At 44.4% G+C, this 26,101-nt stretch overlaps 1 protein-coding gene across 2 annotated transcripts in view; it reads left to right on the plus strand.

Moving 5' to 3' along the window:
• DNAH1 (dynein axonemal heavy chain 1) overlaps window positions 1-26,101 on the plus strand; it is a 1,058,897-nt gene that overhangs the window by 540,205 nt on the left and 492,591 nt on the right. For both annotated transcript variants that reach the window (XM_029599497.1, XM_029599496.1), the window contains exon 34: window positions 23,815-24,001. In XM_029599497.1, the coding sequence (XP_029455357.1) occupies window positions 23,815-24,001 (187 nt within the window). The remainder of the gene's footprint in view (window positions 1-23,814; window positions 24,002-26,101) is intronic.

The following is a 26,101-nucleotide window of genomic DNA, read 5'->3' on the forward strand; positions in this document are numbered from 1 at the left end:
GTTGTTGGGCCATCACCCTGGCTGTTATCAGGTTAACTTAATCAGATAAGTTAGACCAGCCATGACGATGGATAATCAGTAGCATAGCCATGCCACTGAATATCCCTTGTAATTTAGCCAGATAAGTCATATCTGGCTTAGTTACTTAATCGGCCAGTGCTCAGTATCGGGCCCATAGTGTTTCAGTTCCATTTATCTCTATTGTGTTTCCAGCGTTTTTCTTAAAACCTCATACTTCTCCAGTCAAACAGTCTCTTCATACTGTAGACTTCAGAAGAGCCTTCTTGCTCTACTTAGAATGAACTAAACCCTTTAGGGAATCTTCTCAATTATTTCTCTGTTATAATGCCAGCAACAAAGGCCTCCCCGATAAGAATCAGACATAATCAGAATGACTGTCTCAGTGCATTTCTCACTGTTTTCATATGCTGTAATTCATTTTCTGAAAAATATAAAAACTCAACAAATATGAGCAACTGCCACATCCATGGGATATCTCCAATCAGCTTTGATTCAGGATATTTATAAAGTGGACAGCTGGTCATCCATATACCCTTATAAACTCATTATTGTTTAGATTACGACTCTTGTAGTGACAGAAACTTTGGCCAGTCTGTTTAAATAAAAGTTTCGGTTTTCCCTCCATCTTCTTTCCTCAGGTTGCAAAACATATATACAAGAGAACATTTTGGGGTAGATTTTCAAACTTGCGCGTGCTACCCGGCGTGCACACATGGAAACTCAATTTTATAACAGGCGCGCGCATGTTATAAAATAGTGGGTAAGCGTGCGCAAGGGGGTGCACAATTGTGCATCTTGCGCATACCGAGCCCATGCTGAGCCGCACTGCCTTCCCCCGTTCCCTACTCCCCCACCCTTTCCCCCCTACCTTTTGCTTTGCTTTTCTTCTGTTGTAAAACTTACTTCACCTCTGGGGCTGAAGTAAGTTGCACACGCCGGCCAACCGCCGGCGCGCAATCCCCGACACAGTGGCAAATTGCCGCTGTGCCAGGAGCCTCTGACCACGCCCCGCCCCCTGGAATGCCCCGCCCCCTCCCTGCCCCTTTTTGCAATCCCCGGGACTTATACGCGTCCCGGGGCTTTGTGCGCGTCGCCGGGCCGTTTGAAAATAGGCCTGGCGCACGAAACATTTGAAAATCTGCCCCTTAATTTTCATAGCAATGCTCGGCTTGGGAGTCCCCACTTGTGTGTCTGTTTCTTTTTTTGTAATTTTTTCTTTATTAGCTTTTCTTTGACAAGCACTAAGAAATACAAAAGAAAACTTGAGTGCATTATTTGAGGAAATTTCAACAATTATATATACTATTTCACAAGTGCCCTATAATAAATGGGGGACATTTAGGAAAATTATCCAGAAAAAGAAATACAATTAATTGTCTCCTTATTTCTGCTTGTCCACAGAGAAAGCAAATTTGCTTATCTGTCACAGGTATTCTCCATAGATAGCAGAACAAACAACCACATAATCTCTTTCAACTCCTTATTCAGTTGAAGCCAGCTTATAAAGAGACTGAAGGATTCATGTGCTGGGGGCATCATGGGAGTCCCTGCTCATGCTCAGAAAAACTTTTGTCTTTCTTAGCTCTTAGAGCATATTCTTATATGGGGCTGTCAGATGACGTCACCCACTCATGTGGTTGTTCTGCTGTTCATGAAGAACAACTGTATTCAAAATTAAAGGGTAGATTTTCATATGTGTGTGTGTGCGCGCGTCCATGTGCGCACGCTACCCGGGCGGCACACATGGACACCCGATTTTATAACATGCGCGCGCAGATGTGCGCATGTTATAAAATTGGGGGTCGGCACTTGCAGGGGGGTGCACACTTGTGCATCCTGTGCGTGCCAACGCCCGAGGCCTTGATCAGTTCCCTCCCAGACTGCTCCAATTTCGGAGCAGACTGGTAGGGAACTTCCCAACCCCCTACTATTACCTCCCTTCCCCTTCCCCTAATCTACCCACCCCCTAGCCCTAACCTAGCCCCCCCCCCCCAAAACTTTTTATTGTGCCTCTTGCGCCTGCCTCAGGGCAAGCGCAGGTTGTGCGCTCTGGCACCCTGCTGGCATTCGATCCTCCGATTCATAGGCAAATAGCCACTTTGCCAGGGGCCTCTAGACTTGCCCCGCCCCAGGACTACCCTGCCCTGCCGCAGCCCCCTCCCTGCCCCTTTCCCGAAGCCCAGACTTACACATGTAGCGGGGCTTTGAAAATAGGCCCGGTACCCGTAAGGCCCCCTACGCGCATAAATCCACGGGATTTACGCACGTAGGCCTTTGAAAATCTGGCCCTAAATGTTTATTTAATTTCACATGGTAAGACTTATCCAGTTAATTTAAATAGGATATTCAGCAGCATGGCTATGTATAAGTCTCTACTTAGCCAGATAAGTTATAGAGCAGGTCTAACTTATCTGATAAACTAATTGGATAAGTTTGAATATTGGCATTTATAAATTAATTAGTGCTGCCCCTGATTTGCCCATTCCTACCCATTGACTATCTAGCTATCTACTTAGCTGGATAAGTGATTTATTCAGTTAAGTGGCAGCTGCTGAACATAGCTGGATATTTAGCGGCCATCATAAGTCCTACTTATCCAGCTAAGTAGTGTTTCAATATTGACCTCTTACAGATAAGCAACTTTGATTTCTCCATAGAGAAGCAGAAATGAAGCATCCAGGGTTATGCCTAAGTATTTAATCTCTTCAATAGGGGAAATTAAATACTTGGATATGTTTCTCTTTCATCTTTACTCTACCTGCAAACAGGCAGGTTCCCAACTACCTATGGTTAAAACTTCAGTTTTTCTACTAATTCAAAGCTAATTTATTTATTAATAGCAAAGAGGCAATTATAGTTATCCAATTATTTAGATGGATCAATATATCATTGGGGTCCCTGCCTAGAAGAGCCAGAAGCTGGATATTATCTACATACAGATAACCAGTAAATCCAAAAAAATATATGATGCCTCAGAGTGGGTTCATGAAAATATTGAAAAATATGAGAGAAAGAGATGAGCCCTGGGTGACACCACAACTAATGTCTTGTGGCAATAAGATACTGTTCATGCAGAGATCCAGCCAGCGGTCTCCCCACCCAAGCCTAAATGATGATATCTGTCAAGTAAAACTGAGTGATCAGTAAGATCAAAAGTGCTAGCCAGATCCCTCTGGTCCACAAGATGAAGTACATTATCCATCACAGAAAACAGTATAGTTTCTGTGAGATGGCCAGTCCAGAATTCTGATTGGTGGCTGTCCAGACTCTGTGAGCTCTTGGTGAAACCATAAATTTGATTGAATACCATTTTCTCAAATATCTTTGTGAAAAAATAGCAAACTAAAGATCAGGTGATAGTTCTCACAGAGAGCAGAATCTAGGTAAGCCTTTTTAGATAGGTATCACAACTGATCTGCTTAACCATTCTGGGAGGTGTTTTTTCTCCAGTGATTCATTCACAATCACCATTAACCAATGCAGTGCCTTATCTAGGAGAGATTAGTTTGACTGGGTAGGGGTCACTCTTTAAGTCTTCATGAATGGTTTTTATATTCCAGTTTTTCAATTTTTTAAATCAAATGGATGAAAAACCATCCAGCCTCTGATGAAGATGATCATCCTTCAGACATATCTCTTCCTCAAGGATCTCTGAAACATCTAAAAACCCAGAACTATCATGAGCACCAATCTTACCCATTTATTCACTCCACAAATTCAAAGCCTTATTCTGGAAGACATTTATCAAGGTCTCTCTATGTGGTACCTTAGAAGCCCTCCTGAGAGATGAACACCTGCAAACGAGGCTTCACCAGAACTTGAGAAACAGTGTGATATGCTGTCTATACATGCTTTTTTCTATTGGCTCAATAAATCTTGATAATTTAACTCATCAAGTTTTAAATGTAACCCCATCCCAGGGTGCAGATTCCTACCCGATAGGGACATAAAAGTATTTATTTTTACTCTTCAGGGCTGCAACCTTCCCAGGCTAGCTTGAATATTGACTGTTCCTTTCAGGGCCTGGATCCTTTGTTGAGCAGCAGTGAGGGGAGATTACTCCTAAGACCCCGAGTGCTAAGGGTAGTTCCAGTTTGTCCTTGACTCTGGAGAAAAAGGGTACTTGTATGTCCTAGTGTGTGCTGGATGTGCCAAATAAAGTCACTGGAGTAATTGTGTTAGTGTCCAAAAATAAATCTTTACTGTGGAAAAGGTGTGAAGAATGGCACTGTAATTTAATCCACCTCACCATACTATATGTTTGTTTTCAATTTCCTCCTCAATCTGTGCAGGAATGTCTAGCACCAGAGCCAGGAGAATGTCTAGCCTCCAAGGCTTGGAAAAATAGAGTACTCAGGAGGGCAGGATATCCTTTAACTGGACGGAACACCCCTTCCAACTGGCAGGGATACAAAGATATTGTCTCTGTACTGAGAGATAAATTCTCTCTCTCTCCAGCGGTTGTGGAAGTCTTTAATGATGTTAGGCTTTGCCTTTACTCACAGCTGGTTTGTTTCTCACTTTCTTTGTTTTTCATGCAATCCTTTTGTTCTTTTCTGTTGTGATCCCTGATGAGAGGGATCTCCTGAAGCAGGACGCTCTGTGCTTCAGTCAGGAAGGATAGGCAGTCAAAACTTCCTTCTGGATCTTGAAACCAAATCTTCCCAAAAACTGAAGATAACACCAGAGTGTATCCTTACAGCAGGTCACTGGCACCTCCTTCCTCATGAAGGGTATGGAGGACAGGTCTTCCCTAAACTGCACAACCCCAAAACCAGGTTTCCCTGGACCCAGGAGGTGTACAGGATCCAGTAAGGCTCCAACTATTTAAAAGGTTAAAGCCAAAAAAGTATACCTAGAGGGAAAAATCCAGACCAGCCAATGAGTTTACTGGAAAGGAAGAACCTCTCTAGACCTTAGTCAGGACGACCAAACAAGGCCTGCATTTGAATGGAACCTCCCCATGAACCATCCTATACTAACTAGGTGACACATAACACCAAGGACTTATTAGTAGCATGAGAGGTAAAGTCAGCTACACCCCTTCCCACTTATTTATATCTGGACAAGAGGCAAAGACTCTTGCACAGATTTTACAAGTGTGCACATAAAACAACATACCTAAATTTGCAAAGCAATATACATTAACATAAACTTATTACATGAAAACCCTCAGGAGAGCAAGGTAGCCAATTCTAGGGTAGGATCCCAGACCCAAGAAGGCTGTACACCTGGTATAAGCACTAACATACTAGGCCAGCAGACCAGTAACATAGCCACGGGTGGACCTGGGTGGGCCGTGGCCCACCTACTTTGCGCTCAGGCCCACCCAATCAGCATTGCCCGGCGTCAAGTAGAGGAGGTCCAACACAGGGCTGCTGCGGAGATGATCCCACTTGGCCTGAAAAGAGGAAGCCCAGTGCAGGGCCAACGCAAAGCTCATACCGTGCGGCCTGAGAAGAGTATGCCCGACACAGGGCTATCATGGAGCTCATCCTGCGTGGCCCGAGAATAGAAAGCACAACACAAGGCCATTGTGGAGCTCATCCCACGCAGCCCAAGAAGGAGACCTGTCACAGCAAAGAGTCCCAGGAGAGAGGGAGAGCCCTGATAGAGTGTGTGGGTGTAAGAAACCTGTGTGTGTGTATACGTGAGTGAGAGCATAGGAGTAAGAAGCCTGTGTGTGTATGTGTGAGAGAGAGGATAGGAGTGAGAAGTCTGTGTGTCCTGTGTGTGTATGAGAGAGAGAGAGAGAGAGCATGTGGGAGTGAGTCTGTATGTGTTTTCGAGAGAGAGATCATATGGAGTGGAGAGCCTGTGTGGGAGTGGGAGAGAGAGTATGTGGGCATGAGATCCTGTGGATGTGAGGGAGAGAGCAAGCATGTAGGAGTGGGAGCCTGCATGTGAGAGAGAGCATGTAAGAGAGCCTGTGTGTGTGGGAGTGGGAAGCTTTGTGTGAGAGAGTATATGAGAATGAGAGCCTGGATAAGAGAGTGTGTGTGGGAGTGGGAGCCTGTATGCTGGAGGAAGGAAAGAAGACAGAAGAAGAGAGAAGAAACAGAAAGCATAAAAGAGACCTTGAAAAAGGAATTAGGAAAATATAGACAAGGGGAAAAAGATAGTGACCAGCTGATTAGAAAAATAAGATCAGACAATAAAGGTTAAAAAAAAATATTTTGATTTTCAGTGATTGACATGCTATCTTTGGGAATGTGCATTTCTTATATATTTGTATTTTACTTTTTCTTCAGTATTCCACTGTTCACAGAGTCTGGTTTCTTGGGTTTTTCATTTCAATCTTGTCTGTGTTTTTCTGTTTCTAATTTATAGTTTCTTATTCTGTATTAGATAATTAGCTAATTTATAATTTCTTATTTTGTCTGTGTTGCGCATGCGTTACAGAGGTGCAGTATTTTGGCTAGTGTGTAATTTCTCTGTAGAGATTTGTAGCCGTCTGGTTTGTTTGCTTAGTAGGTGGTGTATTAGTGTTCTAGTGCCTGGTGTAATGTTTGCCTTGCTGCCTTTTCATATATAAGGTTACTGTTGTTTGAGTCCTGAGAGTTACTGCTGTTATGGTATGGTATGGCAAGGTTCAAGATGTTTTTTTATTATATTTTTGTAGGGGTTTGTATTAATCACAGTGAGCTTGGTAGTGCAGAGTGTTGTGGGAAAAGTCTGTTAGTGAACCCTTGGCCCGGCTGACTGGAGAGAGGACTCCAGTCGGTGGAAAAGGAGCCGGGGGGCAGAACAGGTCTGGCGCGAAGGAGGAAGTGTTCGCCCTGGAAACCCAAGACCCCCCCAGGAGGAGCCCGTAGGGGTCTGGGTCGCTGGGACTTAGGAGATCCGGTGGTCGAGGCTGGCTGAAGACAAGAAGAGTCGAGCAGGAATCCGGTGGTCAAGGCTGGCTGAAGACAAGAAGAGTCGAGCAGGAATCCGGTGGTCAAGGCTGGCTGAAGGCAAGAAGAGTCGAGCAGGAATCCGGTGGTCAAGGCTGGCTGAAGACAAGAAGAATGCTGGAAATGCAGGAGCGGAGCCACAGGGACGGAGGCAGGAGCAGGCGGAACTGGAACAGACAGGAACGGAGCACGGCAGGAGCCACAGGAACGAAGGCAGGAGCAGGCAGAACTGGAACAGACAGGAACGGAGCACGGCAGGAGCCACAGGAACAAGCAGGAACCAAGGAACAGCAACAGGATCCAGGAAAGCAACTAAGTACTCACAGGAGCGACCTCATTGCAAGGCGAGGTAGGAGAGGCTGAGGCTGGTTTATATAGCCAGCCGGCGTCTGACGTCAGAAAAAAGGCGGTTCAGAACTTCCGGGTGCTGGACCTACAAGTGCCGTCCCCTCGCACGCGCGCGTTCCCCGGCAGGGGGAGGAGCCAGAATTGGGCCTCGACGGCGTTTCCACGAGGGAGACGCCGCTGCCATGCGGCCGGGCAGGCCCAGAGTTTGGAGGAGCGCGGCAGGGACGGGGAAGCCGGCAAGGAGGTAAGAACCCAGTCGCTAGCCTGGCGACCGGGATCGCAACACAGAGTTTGTTTTGCTGTTACCAAAGTGAAACCAGAATCTGAATATATATATTTTTTTGCATGTTGGGTTATAGTATGAATAATCCTAGTTCTACTCTGCTCTGCACCCATTGCAAATCTTAGGTTCTTATGATTATAGCAGTTGTATTGTAGTTATGATATATTCTGCACTTTGGGAATGAGGATTCATAAAAAACATACATAGGTATTTTTTTATTACATGGTTGGATCTTATGTTTCTGTGAAGTGTTCTTTTTTTTTTGCTTTTTATATGATATGGTTGTGTATTTATAAACTGCAATACACATAAAATAAATTAATACAGATCGATAAGGTTTTTAATGTTGGTAAGTGCTTGAAACAAAATATTTTAAAGCATCACACATGATGCATGATGGCTGTTGCAGACTGCAAAGAAATCCATTGTCATTTGCTTTGTAAGGTAGTATTTGTTGGGAGCAGTCCCATTCAGAAGAAAGAGTGTATCCTTGGGCCACGGCTCGACCGACTTCTGGAGAAGTGTTGAGGCAGGCGAGACATATCTGAGCACGGACGGGCAGGCTGAAGACTTGGAGCGCTCTGACCTCTGCTGAATCCGAACACACAAAAAAAGACCCAGCAATGCAAAGCTGGTCTCTGGGGTAGCCCTCTGGCCACTCATTAGCCCTTTTGGACCTGCCGCCTGGGAATGGCAGGTGCGACAGGATGGACAGAGGTCGAGGACAGGTGATGACTCTGGAACAAGACAAGACAAGACATAAGCGTTGGAGACTTGGATGAGACTTAGGCGCTTGGAGACTCAGGCAGGCACTGCCCTTAATGTGCCCTACACAGCCCCCCATGGGCTGGTCGTGGACCATGCTGTCCCACTGCGCACCCTACACAACGTGAAGAAGCCGGTCACGCACCACACGGAGAGCGGGACGAGCACAGGACTGAGGCTCAGGAAGGATAAGGGAATCTGGGCAGCACTTGAAAGAATCCAGCCTGGAACAGGGCTCCAATGACCGGAAACAGGATTCAGGTTCAGATTCAGACATGGATTCAGGCAAAACTCAGGATTGTCATCTGGAGGTGGAATCCAGCAGGCGAGACAAGGCTGGGATACCTGGAACCAGGAACTAGAGGATCAGGGACCATTGGACACAGGAACCGAAGACAACTGTAACATCCGAAGACAGGAGCATCAGGACACGGGACAGATGAGGACGCAGAATCCAACGAGGGACCAGGAACAACGGATGAAGACAAGGGAGTTCCCACAAAGAATGGGGACCTTGAAGATGAACCTCGGAGCTTCCTGGATGGAACCTCTGAGCCTCCTGGATGGAAGACTAGGAACGGAGCATCCAGGAGCAAGCAGGCTCCTTGAAAGGCCACGAGGGACTGGCAAGGAGCCCTTTTTTAGGGCTGAAGAAAAGATGCCAGATTGATGTGATCAGGCAGGGCCCCGGGGCTTTTCCCACTACGGACCCTTTAAATACCGAAGAGAGGCACAGCCTTGCACCTAGAAAGAGCTGGGGCCAGGAAACAGCAGCGGCGGTATTCACACCGTGAGGCAAGGCCGAAGGCAGTGCTCCTGCCACAAGATGAGGCCGGGATGTTGGCGACGCCATGTCGCGAAGGAAGGCAAGATCGGCAGCGGCATGAAGGGAGCAGTAGCACTGTTGGTGGCCTCTGGGCTGCAAGGGAGTAGCAGTAGCGGTGCTCATGCCACGAAGAATGGTAGCCATGGCAGTGGCGCTCGGGCCGCAAGGAAAAATGGCGTCAGGGCTGCAGGGCCAGTGGGACTGGCAGAGGTGAGAGGCTGCTTACAGCTGGGGCCCACGAGCAGCATCGTAGCAGTACCCCCTCCTCAAAGACCTCCTCTACAAGCCTCCTTTCTGCAGCTTGGAAGGGTTGAAGGTATAACATCCATACCATCAGGGGGAGATCGAGGGTCCCAGAACTGAAGCTGGAATTCCTTGGTGGGGACTGAAGCGATGATGTATGCAAGGCTAAAGACATGGAACGGAGGTAGTCAAATATTCAGATGAGGACATACACAGAACATCACTGAAGGTGCGGATTATACATCTTATTTATTTATTTATTTATTTATTTATTTATTTAGGGGTTTTTATATACCGCAGTACGTAAAAGGATACATCACCGCGGTTTACAATTAACAATAATTAGCAACAGGCTTTACAGATAACAGGTATATACGATAACAGGCTGGGTTGCAGGACAGCTGGACTGCATCTTGGGTTCTTACTTGGATAAAGACAATTTAGGTCATAGGAAAAGTGTCGTCCATATACCGTCTTGGAAATGGTAGGGAGATTAGTTGATGGAAATCTGTACTAGAGTTTTTTCAAGGCCGAAGCTGGTGAAAGATGAAGAACAGAATCGCAGAGTTAAAGTTGAATTGAAGGATCCTAGAAAGGGCTGAATTCTGAAGATTCTACTGCAGCTGAGGCTATAGACAAGGAGTCTGAACAGCGAACTGGGAGTGCCGGTGAACTTGATATTTCTTGAAAACTGAAAAAATTCCAATGGTTATCCAAGCCCTAGTTGAGCATGTAGAGACACATGTAGTACTTGGCGCTGGATAGTGGTTCAAGAGCAGGACAGATTTCAATGGCAAGGTGACAAATGTGAAATTCCTTTGCTTGCAGTATTCCAATAGTCATGGACTGAGTAACATTATTTATTAATTAGAGTACAAACTAGTAGGGCTCAAACCTATATGCCTACTGCCCACCCATGTTAACCTTCGCCCCCCAAAAAAAATTCAGTTCTGGCAACGCCACTGCTGCAGACTCCATCCTGCCAAAGGAAGAGTTAAACAACATACCATCAATGTTCATCAGGATAGTGTGAATAATACTGAAGTGTGAAATGTATGAAAAATGTCAGCCCAACCACTGCCGACTACAGTGGGTACTGTCTGAAATGTTACAGGATGCTCTCACCATCCATGAATAAAATAAAACTATCGCACACTGTGCTGAACGCCACCTTCAGGTGGACTACTTTAATTCTTCTAAACAGCTGATGACTCAATGGCTCCCATAAGAGAAACCTGGAAGAGGTTCCTCCAGTTCCTGGGGAGAGAAAACAATGTTAAAGTGTTGTGTTTGTTTCTGAGTGTTAACTCCTCTTGAAGCTTCTTACTGAAGAAAACAAGGTAAATCCACGGAAGGGCAGTTGGCATCCAAGCTACAAAGGAAATGATTACTTTAATGAATATTATGAAATGAATCCAAGGACACCAATATCAAACTTTTTTTTTTTAATAGTAAGGTTTTTTTCAAATGTTTACTTTGAGCAACACAAGGTATAATTGATATTCAAGACATATGACAAATACTTCAAAGCAGAAGTACAGTAAATCTTTTAAATGTGTCAACTGATAAACATAACATCCTTCCAAAATTTGGCAAAGAATATAAATGAGGATAAAGGAAAACCAATTCAATAACCAGCAAGGCAGGGTCTTCTTGCCTGCTAGGCCTCTTGACCGGCTAGGTCATCTGGTTGATTGAAGAAGAAATCGTTTGAGAAAAAGTCCAAATATAAAAATGCTTTCCTCAATTAAGGAAAACATCCAGTCTCTGGAAAACATAACCTTAGTCATAGGGTTAAACATTTCAATAACACTGTTAATATTAATGTAAATTGGCTTCTTTTTTCACAAAGGCCAACAGAGAACCTGTGAAATAGTGAACACTTTATATCAGGATGTAGTTATCATTGCTGGGGAAGTGGCCCAGGATAGGTCTCACAGAAATCAGGATGAGGCTTTAACACTGCTACCCCATAGGGCAATTGGCTCACTATAGAATACTCGATTGGTGGGTCCAGATGTTTTGGATGTTTTGCCCCAGCCACATTTCACGCATCCTCCAGATCAAGGTGCTGGGATAACCTGGGTGGCTCTTTCTGAATTCAGGATGCATTGAATTTTTTACATTGCGGCAATTCACCTCTTCACGCAGCCACTCTTCTCTGTTATTTTCTACAAACTTTATTACATGCGTCGGTACATACAAGTAAAGGAGCCCAAAATCCAATAGTACTCTCCTGTAGATTATTCTCTCTGCTTGAGAGGTCTTCAGCAGATCTTTAGGATTCCTGCAGGTACTTGGCACAATCTAGGATTGGTTCATGACATCCGAATGCATGGCCTGTTCAAATAGTTCACTGGGCATGATGAGACAAGGGGTAGAAAGTGATGATGCCACCTCGGTAGCAGTGGGTGACTCAGACAGGATTGTGTCAGCTCCATATTAGGGGAGCTGCTTCCTGTTTGTGATCCACTCTCAGAAGAGATACCTGAGCTGGATGGAACACTGTACCCTTTCATTGCCATGTCACAGTACTCCTGGTAGCTAGTGGATTCAGGGGCAAACAGGTTCACCTTAGGAGTGGCAATTATGAATCTCTCTTGTGCCATTCGCACACATTCCATTGACTGGCTTCATGACTTCTGGTTCTGGATCTGAAGGCTGGGTCTCCTGATGATCTCAAACTAGAAGATCAGGTAGCAGATGATCTTCCTCCTCTGTGTCCTGATTCCCAGAACTGTTGTGTTGGTAAGCCTTGGCAACCCCTCCGAGGATGGAGATTGGTAAAAGCCCTTCCCTGGGCTGGCCTACTTCTCTCTACTCTCCGATCTCTGCTTCCATCTTTACTTTCCTCCTCACGCTCTTGTTCGCGGAAAGCTTTCTCCACAATATCTTCCCAATCACGATGTCCAGTCTCAGAGGGAGCCAGTTTGTTTTCTTTCGCTGTCACACCTCATATTTCCATTCCAATAGGCCCCAACAGTAGTCATTTCTTCTGGGGCCTTTACATCTCCTATTGCAACTGGCATGGGAGGCCTTGATACCTTCTCAGGCAGGATTTCCCGACGAGCATCATGATCGTCCCTTCCCTCCAATTTTTCAGAAGGTGAATTTGAATTTGGCAGGCAGACTAATCCATTTCAGTGACAGGTTGAGATCCTCATATCCCGGGTACTGACTACAAGCTGGGCTGCTTGGCCTCAGTGTATAGCAAGCCCATGCATTGGCGGCAATGGAATGGTAATGGCTGCATAATATGTAACATGCAGCAGTCGGCACATTCCATAGCCCCCATCGACCAGGCTCCTTTCAAGGTCATCTTAACCCTTTCTCAGGGGGAGAAAAACATCTCTTGTCTCCCCAGCCTCCATAGCAGTTCCTGCTGCAATCTCAGAGTAGTGTTGTGCTCCAGGGAATTGGTATTGCTCCCAGTACCAGGTTGTTCTGTTGAGCATCTTCAGAGCCCCTGGAAGATAGTTGGCTGCCACTGTTTCCTGAACGCACTGAACAGGCCATCTGCATTTGGAATTGGAGAAGTGCATCATGTGCTTTTGTAGATGTAGCATCTTCTCTCGATACGTTGTTGCAAATTTGTTCAGACTAGGCTTTGCCTTGTGTTATGTGGTTGACGCAATGATGTTCGTGTGTCTCAGTGCCGGCTTGCTCAATGATGTCAGACACCGATGCATGTCTCACTTCCCTCCTTCCTCTTGACATACTTTGGTTTGACACAGATGATTTTGGTGGGAGTGGCTTTGGTGCGAATGATGGTCATCTTGGTAAAAGTTGCAGTTTTTTTTAAGCTTTCGACCACAATCAACAGTTGCAATGCAGCAATTAGTAAGTCCCATTCAAGCGATGCCTACCCCGCACTCATTTGAGCTCCACGTTCCAGTCACCATTTTATGTAACCTCAGCCTCAGGTGCGGATTGCTACCCAATAGGGCCATAAAAGTATTTGTTTTTACTCTTCAGGGCTGGAACTTTCCCAGGCTAGCTTGAACACTGACTCTTCCTTTCAGAGCCTGGATCCTTTGTGAAGTGTGTGTGTGTGGGGGGGGTTGAAATTACTTCCAAGGCCCCGAGTGCTAAGGTTGGCTACCTTGTGTCCTTGTCTTTGGGAAAAGGGGTACTTGTATGTCCCAATAGGTGCTGGGGATGCCAAATAAAGTCAATGGAGTCACTGTGTTAGTGTCCAAAATCTTTACTGTTGAAATGATGTAAGAATGGCATAGCAATTTAATCCACAGCACCACACTAAATGTTTGTTCACAATTTCTTCCTCAGTTTGTGCAGAAATGTCTAGTGCCAGAGCCAGGGTAACTTCTACCCTCCATGGCTTGGAAAAAATAGAGTCCCCAGGTTGGCAGGGTGTCCTTTAACTGGGTGGATCACCCCTTCCAACCAGCAAGGATACAAAGTTATTGTCTCTGCACCGAGATATAAACGCTCTCTCTGCAGGGGTTGTGGAAGCACCAAATGTATGTCTTCAAATGATGTTAGGCTTTGACTTTACTCAGTTAGTTTTCCAATTTCTTTTTTTTATAATGCTGTCCTTTTGTTATTTTCTGTTGTGATCTCTGATGAGAGGGATCTCCTGAAGCAGGACGCTCTATGCTTCAATCAGGAATGAAGGGCAGTCAAAATTTCCTCCTGGATTTTGAAAACAAAATCTTCCCAAAAACTGAAGATAACACTGGAGTGTATCCTTACACAGATTACTGGCACCCCCTTCCTCATGGAGGGTATGGAGGGCATATCTTCCCTAACTTGCACAGCCGCAGATCCAGAGTTCCCCGTTCCCTGGGTTTAGGAGGTGTACAGGCTCTAGTAAGGCTCCTACTATTTAAAAGGTTAAAGCCAAAAAAAGTGTACCCAGAAGGAAAAATCCAGACCAGCCAGTGAGTGTACTGGAAAGGAAAAACCCCTCCTGACCCTGGTCAGGACCACCAAACAGGGCTTGCTTGCCTTGTCTGACTGGGCCTGTAAAAAAACAATAAAAGCTAAGCTCCTAACTACCTCCTACATTTGTGCAAACCAAAAGGGATTGCCTCTCAAACTCTAGCCAGATCACTGTTATAAACCATCTCCAGGATGTTGGCCATTCCAAACCCTGCAGAAGGAGGGGCTGTTTTTGAATGGAACCTCCCCATGAACCATCCTATACTAAATACCTGACACTTAATACCCAGGATTTACTGGTAGCATGATAGGTAATGTCCACTACATACATTTTTACTAGATCTGGATTGGCTTGAAATCCCTCTTGCAGATTGACTTGAAGGGAAAGCGCTGATTAGCAGGAAAGAAGAGAGGGCCTGATAGCACACTGGAGTCCCTTATCATATCCCAGATTAGTCCAGATGAATAGGTTTTTCTCCCTTACTAGCAGATGGAGACAGAGAAGAAACACTTTATTGTATTGTGGTACTTAAGAAAGTGTGCTACCTGAAGTCACTTTGTCTCCAGCAAATGATGGAAGTGCAAAACCTGCAGGTGGATGTTCTGATGGAAGATTAATTCCCAGGAGTGCCTAAGTTCCTAACTATACTCCTGGTTGAGTTTGTATGGATAGAGAGTTAGTTGGTGGCTCCTGAGTGATCTTGTCCATTTCTGAAGGAGGTTTTGAAAGCCAGTGGTGCTGGCTCCCTCATTCCCTTACATCTCTCTCCTCTGGCTGTCTGCTGCTGAACCTGGACATTTTACAGGGAAGTAAACTTTTTTATATATTTTCTAATACCTCCTCTCCTTCTCTGGGTGGTTTTCTGGAGAAAGCTGGGTTAAAAAGAAAAAAGACTCACAGCAGCCTTCACGTTCCTGTTCAGAAAAGATTATCTTGATTACCTGACAGCCTCCCAGTGGTGCGGGGAAGTTTGAATGGTCCCATTGTGGTTTCCCTTTTTTATTTTCGGAATGCTCCTGAGACTGCTCAGAGAGGGCAGAGTTACATCCTTTTTCACGGGAGGACTTGGAATTCAAAGCTCCTAGATGCATACCTCAGTTTTGGGGTCACTAAGGAGACCATAATTCCCATGGAAAGCATTATGGCTCTTAAAGATGGTGGAGTTGCATGGCAAGGGTGCTATTTTTAGTCCTGGTGCTCAAGGCATCTGTATGTGGCAGTTTCAGGACTAGAGAGAGGTTGCACTGGGTACAAAAAATACCAAGTAACCTTCCTCTTTCTTTCTTGTGAAGGCCTTACATGACTTGCTTCACATAGCCACTAGAATTATGGTGACAGCAGTGGGGGCTAAGTGTTTGCCCTGGTTGTCCTCGTGGGCAACTTGAGTGAAATCTCCATTTTTTGGGCAGTGCTCCTTGGAGTGAAATAGGAGGAACTAATTTAGCACTTGGAGGACTCTTGGTCTTCTAGGTTTTGAAAGGCAAGCCTAAGGGTTCGAGCAGAACTTGGCTTGGTAGACAGGAGACTAGGCATAAATGCCATGGGAAGAGTGGTCTTCCAAAACATCAGTTCTTTGCTAGTGCTCTATTCTTGAAGGGGGTCTTACCAGAAACACCAGAGACAGTGGTTTTTTCAGTTCCAGGAACCTCAAGTTCTCACCACGATGTTCAGTCAGTCCTCTCCTGGTTTGCCTTGCTGGGGAATCGATTGCCCATGACTCAGAAATGGACCAGAATGGTAACACCCAGTGGGTCCATAATATGGTGAAAGATAGTTACACTTGGTTTGCCCTCACATGGTAACTGAGGCCTTTCTGAGGTCTTCAGGCACTTCCTGGGGACGGGGGGTGGGGGAGTTTTCCTTTTGACCCATTCTGAATCTGAGGACAGTGTATGTGTCCTTGATGGCTCCCAATTTTTTTTTTTTTGGATGGAGATCATTTGGGCTGTCCTTCCAGGTGTAAGGATAGGCCTGTTTGAAGAAATCATCGCAGTCCTCTAGGTGCATGAGGATAGGGGAAAATTTGGGGTTTCAAGGGCTTCCATTTAGATTTACAACAGTCCTTTGCATGTTCTCCAAGATGTTGGGGTAATCTCTGGATCTACATTCACATTAGAGAAAGCTCATCAGCAGTTCCTCAGGTTTGCAGTGCGGGGAAGAACATTTTCAGTTCTGAAAACTTCCTTTCGGGACCGCAGTAGCGGCTCACATTATTATCTGGATGGTTGTAGCAGCAGCCCTACAAAAAGAGGGAGTTTCTAGTACACCCATAGCTGGTCAACTGACTTACTAGGAGAAGTCTTGGGAGTTTTGCCAAGTCAGTGCAGCTGATGAAGTGATCTATAGGTTCAGGGGTGAACCAAGGAATGAGCCTCCTTAGGGTGTGTTTCGAGACCAATGTAGGCTAGGTATGTCTTACTTCAGATAGGAAACTGTAGTTGGGACATATTCAGCAATTGTTGCATCTCCGGCATCCCAGGGTATGAGATTTCCAGTAGATGACTTCCATGTCATCTACACTGCACCTAGTTCCCTAGGATTTCATGCATATGTGACCATTCCAGAAGGCACTTTGGACACGTTGGAAGCCTCAGTGGGAGGATTTCAAGCTCCGTTTGTCTTCCCATAGGGATACCAGATAGAATCTGCCCTGGTGACTCTCATAGAACAATTTCAACGAGGGCAGCTGAATTTCCTGAATTGGATCGTGGTGACTACGATTGCCAGCAGTGTCCCTCATCCATGTGAGGTAGAAGAGTTCCCCAGCTGGACTTGGTGTCCAGAGAAAAACATCAAGGCCCCTTCCTTCTTCAGTTGCAGAAGAGAAATTTGAATAGAAATTCTCAATGCTCTCTCTGAATCGGGTCCCATGACTTTCTACTGAATGCATTTTTGCCTTGACTGCTTATGGGCACTGTTTTCAGGTATATGGAGTTTCATCGAGGACTAGTGATTTAGATAGTTCTGACTTGCCTTGACATTCATAGTTTGTAAGCCTGATAGCTCTAGTGTTGGACGAATTATGGAGGTTCAGGTATCTTCCCTGGTTGCTTCATCATGTTCCAATTTTTCTTGGATCATGTACATCACTGTGGCTTTTGAGCGGAGATGATTCTTTTTTACTTGGCAGTATAGCCTTGGAAAGGGTATTGTCCTGAATTCTTTTAAGGTGCAAGTGACGGCCTTGGCCTGTTTCAGGGGCAGTATGTATAGATCATCCTTGGTGTCTCATCTGGAAACAGGGAGATTGTTCAAAGGGTGAATCTCTTGTGTTCCATCTGAGACAGGTGGTTCTTCCTTGGTTCCTTAAGTTGGTCTTAAAGGCCTTGTATAAGTCATTTTTTGAGCTGTTAAAAAGGGCATCATTGAAAGACCTCTCCTGGAAAGCAGACTTTGGAGGCAGACTGGTCCGTGAGATGTATTTTTGAGCTATGGGTATTGTCATGTAGAGATCCTTTCCTGCAGTTTTTGGAGGCCAAAGTTCCCTGCGCCAAGTATCATATCTTTATCAGAGGTGATTTCCGCTTTTTCTTTTTAATCCATCCATAGGGGGTTTGGACCCTTCTTTTCTATATGTCTGGGAATGTCATGTGTTGGATGTGTATACAGTGCTATTGTGCTGTTTGAAAGTCACCAACAGGTTTTGCAAATCAGATCATCTATTTGAGCCTTTCAGCGGGTGGAACAAGGGGAAAGAAGGTATTGATTTCCAGATTGATTAAGGAAGCTATTTCTTCTGCTTACATATGCTAAGGAATGCCAGTATCAGAGGTTCTCCAGACTCATTCCAATAGGATGCAGTGAGCATCCTGGACTGAATGTCAGTTGTTTTCCCCACAGGAGATCTGCCAGGAGATGACTTTGTCTTTGCTATACACTTTTCCCAAGCATTACAGGCTGGAAGTCTGGGCTCCAAACTCATTTGAGTTTGGAGAGATTGTATTGTGAATGGGTTTTTCAAGTACCTGTCCACTTTAGGATGGCTTGGGTACATCCCATTCATCTGGTCTGATCTGGGAGTGATAAAGAAAAGAAAATTGTTTCTTACCTGTTAATTTTCGTTCCTTGAATCCCACAGATCAGTCCAGAAATCTGCCTTCTGTTTTTCTGAAGACTGCTGTACTTTGTATGTATGTACGTTGGTTGTTGCCTTAGTTTGGCATTCAGATTCCTCTATGAGAGAGTATTTTTCAAATTGGGTTTACCTTCCCCCTGCTCAATTGGAAGTGGGGTTGTTATTTATGATTAGTAGGTTGGTATCGTGGCTTGGGTACAGTTCATCTTAAGTACCACTGGTACAGTAAAGCTTTCTTCTCTGTCTCCATCTGCTGGTAGGGGAGAACAACCCATTCATCTGGACTTATCAGTGGGATAGGAAAATTGTTTTTTACCTGCTAATTTTCATTTCTTAACACAAATTAACAGATAAGAACCAATTTTTCTATCCTCTCTCCCTTCCCAATTGCCATCCATATTCTTCACCCACACAAAAGTGAAAGGACCTGATGGATTGTCAGAGAAACCTCCCCTCCCCCCATAACTATCTGGCCATTAGACCCTTCAATTTTTCTAAGAGGGGGCAATGAAAAGGAGGGAGGCTTCTGGATGGCGAAGGGCTCTTTGTCTTTGGTGGAGGGAAATAGTGGGAAGGAGGGGTGTCTCCAGCCAGCCATGTTGTCCTGAGGGCTTGAGAGTTGGGAGAAATACTCCCTGCTAATCAACTCACTCATTTTGGGCTGGTATAAATGATGATTTTTGCTATTGCTAATGTGTATGCTAAACTTTTTATGTTAATATTCACTTTAGTGCTGTAACCACAATATTGAGGGCAAGTTTTACAGTATGTTTGGTAAAAAATGTTTGTGTAGTACATTGAGTCCTGTTTTAACATGCATGTAAAACTTTTACAGAGTTGCATGGTAAAATATTTTTAGTGCAACATTTATTACTTAGGCCAGTGTTTCCCAACCCTCTCCTCAAAGCAGAGCTAAATTATCAGGTTTTCAGAATATTTGTAATAAATATGCATGAGATAGATTTGCACATATTGGGGACCCAGGATATGCAAATCTACCTCAGGCATATTGAATGTTGCAATCTTGAAAACCCTACTGGCTAGATGCACCTCCAGGAGAGGGTTGAGAAACATTGACTTAGGCTTCTTAGTTTGTCAAGCATAACTTTGGTGTTAATAGAAGGTGTAGCAGTTAGTGATAGGTGCCTTTGGGGGATAATGAAAAAGACAGGTATGTCATGGAAAATGGGCAAGGAGAGCAAAGAGTACCAGATATCTTTGGCAGGGCCGGTGCAAAGGTATTAGGCACCCTAGGCAAACCTTACAGTCTGGCGCCCCCTCCCCATACACAATTTTAAATTATGCATTTATAACATATTTTACATGAAAAATGACATTCTGAGGTAAAATTAATATACAAGTTGTTGTGATTATTTCATGCACTGTTGTGATGCCAGCAAGAAAACTTTGCATCTTGGAATTCATATGGCATCATACCTATTATGATATATTTTGGCATGGTCCTCCCGTATCAACACAATACTATCTGCCAACACTCAAAGAATAAACAACCCTACCTATGAAAAAGAATACCAAAAATATTACACCAGAATCTAAAATATCAATACACCTCCTATCAGAACAGGCTAAGCTACTACAGACCCCTACAGAGAAACCACAAGCTAAAAGAATTCTTCATCTCAGTCTTTGCATGCAGAACACAAACCCTCATCAAATACAGAATAAAGTCACATAAAGTATAAATAGAAATGTGCAGACAAAAACTGAACTGTAAAACGCATCACGCCAAACTCTACAGTGTAAGAATGGAAAAACAAAAATTTCACCATTCCTCGTGAAACAAATCAATAAAATAAAGATATATAAATCATTAATCATAATTATAAAACCATACAAATAAAATAATTTCAAAACAGCTGATGAATAGAATATCCAATAATTAAAGACTCATGCAAATTTTGAAAGTTTTACCAAACACCAATAAAATATTTCAAACAGCAGACACATCACATACTACCCAATAATTAAAATGGTTGTCAATCAAGAAAAATGAACTTAAAAAGCCACCTTTACTTACCCTCTCCAGCAGTTCTCCTACTCCTTTCCCTTGCAGGCCATACCAGAAGCAGCAGTAGCTGCTGAAGCTGTCCTCACAGTCCTCTTCCTTAGGGACCACAACCATTCTCTTCTCTCTCTCATGCACACACACCAGTCACCCCTCGGGACCAGTTTCTGTCTCTCACACACCAATCATCTCCCCAACCAGTCTCTCTCTCTCTTTCACACACACACACACCAGTCATCTCCCTGATCAGTCTTTCTCACACATACACATGTCACCTCTCTGGCCAGTCTCTCTCAATCACACAATGCTCTAGCTCTCTTACCTACACACAGGTTTTCAATCACACACATGCTCTATTTCACTTACATACAAGCTCTCAATCTCACACATGCCCTCTCTCACAGCCACAAGCCAGCCAAAAACATGCTCCATCTCTCTTGCACATACACATTGACGCACAGAAGCACCCTCCCTGACTCACATATACACCACACACATACAGAAGCACCCTCCCTGTCTCACATACACGAAGCACCCTCCCTGTCTCACATACACATTACACTCTCACAGAAGCACCTTGCTTTCAGACTTGCAGCATTTTTCACTTTTACTAAAAGTGAAAGTGATGCTCCCAACCGTTAAATAAGAAAACCACATTCCTATCAAAAGGCGAAATGATACCCTTCCTTCAGGTTCTGTCCTCCCAAGGACAGCCACACACACCGTACAGCTTCTCTTGTTTTTTTTTTTTTTTTTTCACTTTTATTTATAATTTTTTCCAAATCTTTTACAAACCTTAATTTGCAAATATGAAAAACAAAGAGATCAATACATTCATTTCCTAGGCAATATAATAACCATATTTATCCATAGAAATAATATTATGGAAATTTACATATGGTCTCCACATATCCATAAATCAATATAATTTTAACCAGGTGTTTGAGGATCCGAAACAAAGGGAGGAAACAATAAGAAAAATATATATAAAAATTTCTGCACATCTAAGCTTCCAAATAATTTTATATTATATTATGTGAGATGAAGTGATGGGGGATCTAGATTGAAGAAATTCTCTCACTTGCTCAACAGCGAAAAAAACATTCATTTCTGCCCCCCCTCTTCAATATACACTTGCATGGAAATTTTAGCATGAAATTATAACCAAGGGTAACAATCTCAGGGCGTAGGGCTAAAAATTTCCTACGCCGCTCTTGTGTTATTGGTGAGAGGTCAGGGAAAATCTTAACATTTGCATTCATAAAGGTAACTGGAAATTTCCTAAAGTATACTCTCATAATATTTTGCATATCTACTGAGGTTAATAAAGAAACTAGAAGGGTGGCTCTGTCTAACTCTAGTTCTGAACTCTCTAAAATTTCTGTTAGATTATCTTGCAAGTTTAGCCTATTTGGGTTAGAAGAAGTTTTAGGCAAAAAATAGCATTTATTTACTTGAGGTAAAGTACTTTCTTCAAACCCTAAGACTTCTTGCAAAAACCGTTTAAAGGTAATAAATGGGATTTCTCCCAATACACGTGGAAAGTTTAAGACTCTTATATTAAGGTGTCTGTTAGAGTTTTCAAGTGCCTCCACTCTTCTGGTTAAGTATTGTCTATCTTTCGCAACTGCAGCCTTGAAAGCAATATTTTCATGGGCTTTTCGTTGTAAATCTGTTACTTGTGTAGTTAGTACATCCACTTTTTGTTGAATATCGCTTGCTTTCCGACTGTTTTGAGAGGCAAGATGTTCCACCTTGGAGTTTAAATTGTTCAAAGTCGTCGCGACCCCCACCATCAAGTCCCATAAGGCCACCATTGTAACAACCTCCGGGCGCTCAGGAATCCTAAGGGGAACAACTTCAGGGATTTGCTCAGTCCGTAATTGCAGGACATTACTCATTGGACTTACCCCTACTGCCCCTTCTACTGCTGTAATGTTCGATCTCTCCGCGTCCTTTTGCACTCCCGTTACTGCTGCTGCTAACTCTTGTTCGTCGGCAAGCCGAGGTACAGGAGATTCAGTTGGTGTCTCTGCCAGCAGACCGGGAGGGGGTTCCTCTTTTTTTCGCGCCGTGTAGAAACAGGAGCCCGGAGCATTGTTGAGGGACTGACCTGAGTTCTGGGCTCAGCGTTGTCTCCTCCGGAGCCGGAACTTCTCCCTCAGTTCCATGCTCCAAGGGTTCCTCGACCGCTGGGCTTCTCTTGTTTTACGCTTTCAGGCAATAAAGCAAGTGTCTTTCTTCAAACTATCAGTCGTATGATTATTCATGTGGGAGATATGGAACAGAAAGATATCCTTAGTCGGCTTCCCTTTTAAATGGGAAGATTCCAGTCTTAGTTATTTAAAAATATACATTTTCTAAAGGCTTGAAAAAAAAAAAAAAGAAAAATCGTTTCAGATTCTATTCTGGTCTTCATGCTTAAATTATGCTTCAAAAAAAACAAAATCCCAAACCCCACCTGGCATCAGTATCTTAAATTTGTGATTTTGCTGAGATGAACATTTTAAATACTTTAATTTTTTTTGCTTTAGTATTTGTCTCTACCCACTTTAAGTTAAATTTTATTTTCCAGAAGAGGGATGCTTAAAATTCAGTAATTTCATCTTTCATCCAACTTTTCAAAAGTTCAGGTGTATGTATTATCATATTTCATTTTTTTAAACTGGCAGATTTCTTTCTCACATACACACACACTCACAGAAAGAAGATCAGCGCCGAGACTTAGGGGGCGCCGCGCAGGCAGCCAGCTCCCAACTCGCCCTGCCTCCCCCCGAGTGCCATCCTCCCGAACCCCCATAGTGGTCCAGCGGAGGTCCCAGGAGCGATCTGCCACTCCCCGGGCCTCGGCTGCCACTAAGCAAAATGGCGCCGGTGGCCTTGAGCCCCTACCATGTGACAGGAGCTACCGGTGCCATTGGTTGGCACCTGTCACATGGTAGGGGCTGAATGTAACCCGCACCATTTTGCTTAGTGGCAGCCGAGGCCCCAGGAGCGGCAGATCACTCCCGGGACCTCCGCTGGACCACTAGGGGGGTGTCGGAAGGATGGCACTGGCGGGGAGGCAGGGTGAGTTGGGAGCTGGCTGCCTGCCACAGCGCCCCCTAAGTCTCGGCGCTTGGTCTCCACCTAGGCGATTCTGAGGCTGGCAGAATTTTGAAAAGGCACTTTTTGCCCTTTCAAAATTCTGCTGCCTGTCATGGCGCCCCCTAAGTCTTGGCGCCCTAGATACAGGCCTAGCTCGCCTAGTGGTTCCTCCGGCCCTGGTCTTTGGAGATAATGGGAGGGGCAGTAGCAAGAAAAGGGTGTCTAGAGATAATGGCAGGGGCCACGCATCTTTTGAGATGATGAGAGGAGCAAAACTGTTTGGAAATAATAGCAGGAGAAGTTATGTTACATATTGGCTTTGAACTCTTAACTCTATTCAGGAATTGATCTGCTTAAGGGCTATCCGTGATGTCAATGTGCCCAAGTTTCTTCAAGGTGACCTAAAACTCTTCAATGGCATTGTCTCCGACTTGTTTCCCAAAATCAAAGAGGAGGAGATTGATTATGGCATCTTAGAAGAGTCAATTCGCAACATCAGTATCAAGAAGAATTTGAAAGATGTTGATGGTGAGTGCAGAGCCTCTTTTTATTCATTATAACCTGCCACAGTGGGGCATATTTGTTTGGCCACTATATTTTCTAGGGATGTGAATCGTGTGCCCGATCGTCTTAACGATCGGGTTCGGCTAGAGGGAAAAAAAAATCTGATCAGTGGTGATGTGAATCGGAATCAGTTCCGATTCACATCGTTAATTTTTTTTTAGTGGTCCAGTGGGGGCGCGGGGACCGATCTCCCACTCTCGGGCCATCGGCGCCATTTTAGCTGCCACTCAAAAATGGCGCCGATGGCCCGATAAAAAAAAAAAAAAAAAAACACCCGACCCTTTAAAAATGACCCCTTAGCTTCCCCACCCTCCCGAGCCCCCCCAAACATTTTAAAATTACCTGGTGGTCTAGTGGTGGTCCCAGGAGCGATCTCCCATTCTCGGGCCGTCGGCTGCCACTCATAAAGATGGCGCCGATGGCCCTTTGCCCTTACCATGTGACAGGGTATCCGTGCCATTGGCCGGCCCCTGTCACATGGTAGACGCACTGGATGGCCGGCACCATCTTTACAATGGTGGCGGCCATCTTTAAAGCTGGCGCCGCCCATCTTTATGATGGCGGCGGCCATCTTTAAAGGAAGGGAGAGAGGATAGAAAAATTGGTTCTTATCTATTAATTTGTGTTAAGAAATGAAAATTAGCAGGTAAAAAACAATTTTCCTATCCCACTGATCGCTCCCGGGACCACCACTAGACCACCAGGTAATTTTAAAATGTTTTGGGGGGCTCGGGAGGGTGGGGGAAGCTAAGGGGTCATTTTTAAAGGGTCGGGTGGGTTTCTTTTTTATCGGGCCATCGGCGCCATTTTTGAGTGGCAGCCAAAATGGCGCCGATGGCCCGAGAGCGGGAGATCAGTCCCCGCGCCCCCACTGGACCACCAGGCACTCGTAAAAAGTTTTGGGGGGGTTCGGGAGGGTGGGGGAAGGTAAGGGATTAGTTTTATAGGGTCGGGGTGGGTTTAGGGGTTGTTTTGGTGTGCCAGTTTTCCCGCCCTCCCCCGATTTACAATTTTTCACGATAAATCGGGGGAATTTCTATTGTATCGCGACTCTTAATGATTTTTGACGATTTAAAAAATATCTGACGATTTTTTTAAATCGTCAAAAAACGATTCACATCCCTAATATTTTCTCCATATCTGATCCATTTCATAGCTAGCTACAACTGAAGAAAAAGAGGAATATAAAATCCCTTCTTTAGGTTTCTATCTGAAATAGGCAGGAAGTTTTCTGGGTTTATAAAAGACTTTCTTTTTTGCAACCATATTAAAAATTCTTGTAGTTTGAGTCTTAAATATTTTAAAGGAGAAAATAATTTCACATTTCTTCATTTTTAAGAAGGAGATATAAATGAATTAATTCCCTTGGAGTTTGATTGTGTTGTATTACTGATCTTACACTGAATTTTCAGTGTGTAGTATCTTGAAAAATTGTAGTACTTTTCGTGAGGTGATGAAAGCTTGCAGATGGGTAGCTGTGTTAGTCTGTAGCAGCAAAAATGACAACAAGGTTGGTGGCACCTTTAAAATAACCAATGAATTGAGGCATGAACTTCCAAGAACAACAGTCCACTTCGCCAAATGCATTTGACGAAGTGGACTCTTGTCCCCAAAAGCTCATGCCTCAATAAATTGGTTAATTTATAACAGGGGTTGGCAAATTATGCATGTGTGCATGAGTGGCACATGAGACCATTTTTAATGGTATGGCAGCAGCAGCACTGCACTGAATAGCAGCTAAGCAGAGACTCCTGCCACAACTGCTACCGATGCAAATAAACAGCAGGCAGCCCCAAACCGGCAGGCATAGTGCAGCTGCTGCAGTCCTTCCTCATACCAATGTCTCTGGGTTCTGGCCCACCAGGGAGAGATAATAAATACCTAGATGACTTTGGTAAGAAGGCTTTTCAAACAGCAATGCTGAACTCCAAGATTCAGCAACATCAATTTTATATCACCCAATATTTGTATGAATGCTTACAGGTCTGAAACCTAAAGAAGGTTCGAAGACCGACAGCCAGCTACAGAACCAAACCATAGCTGTCATGGAGGAAGGGTTACGTC

This window comes from Rhinatrema bivittatum, chromosome 4, assembly GCF_901001135.1.
Source record: "Rhinatrema bivittatum chromosome 4, aRhiBiv1.1, whole genome shotgun sequence".
In the NCBI taxonomy this organism is placed as follows: Eukaryota; Metazoa; Chordata; class Amphibia; order Gymnophiona; family Rhinatrematidae; genus Rhinatrema; species Rhinatrema bivittatum.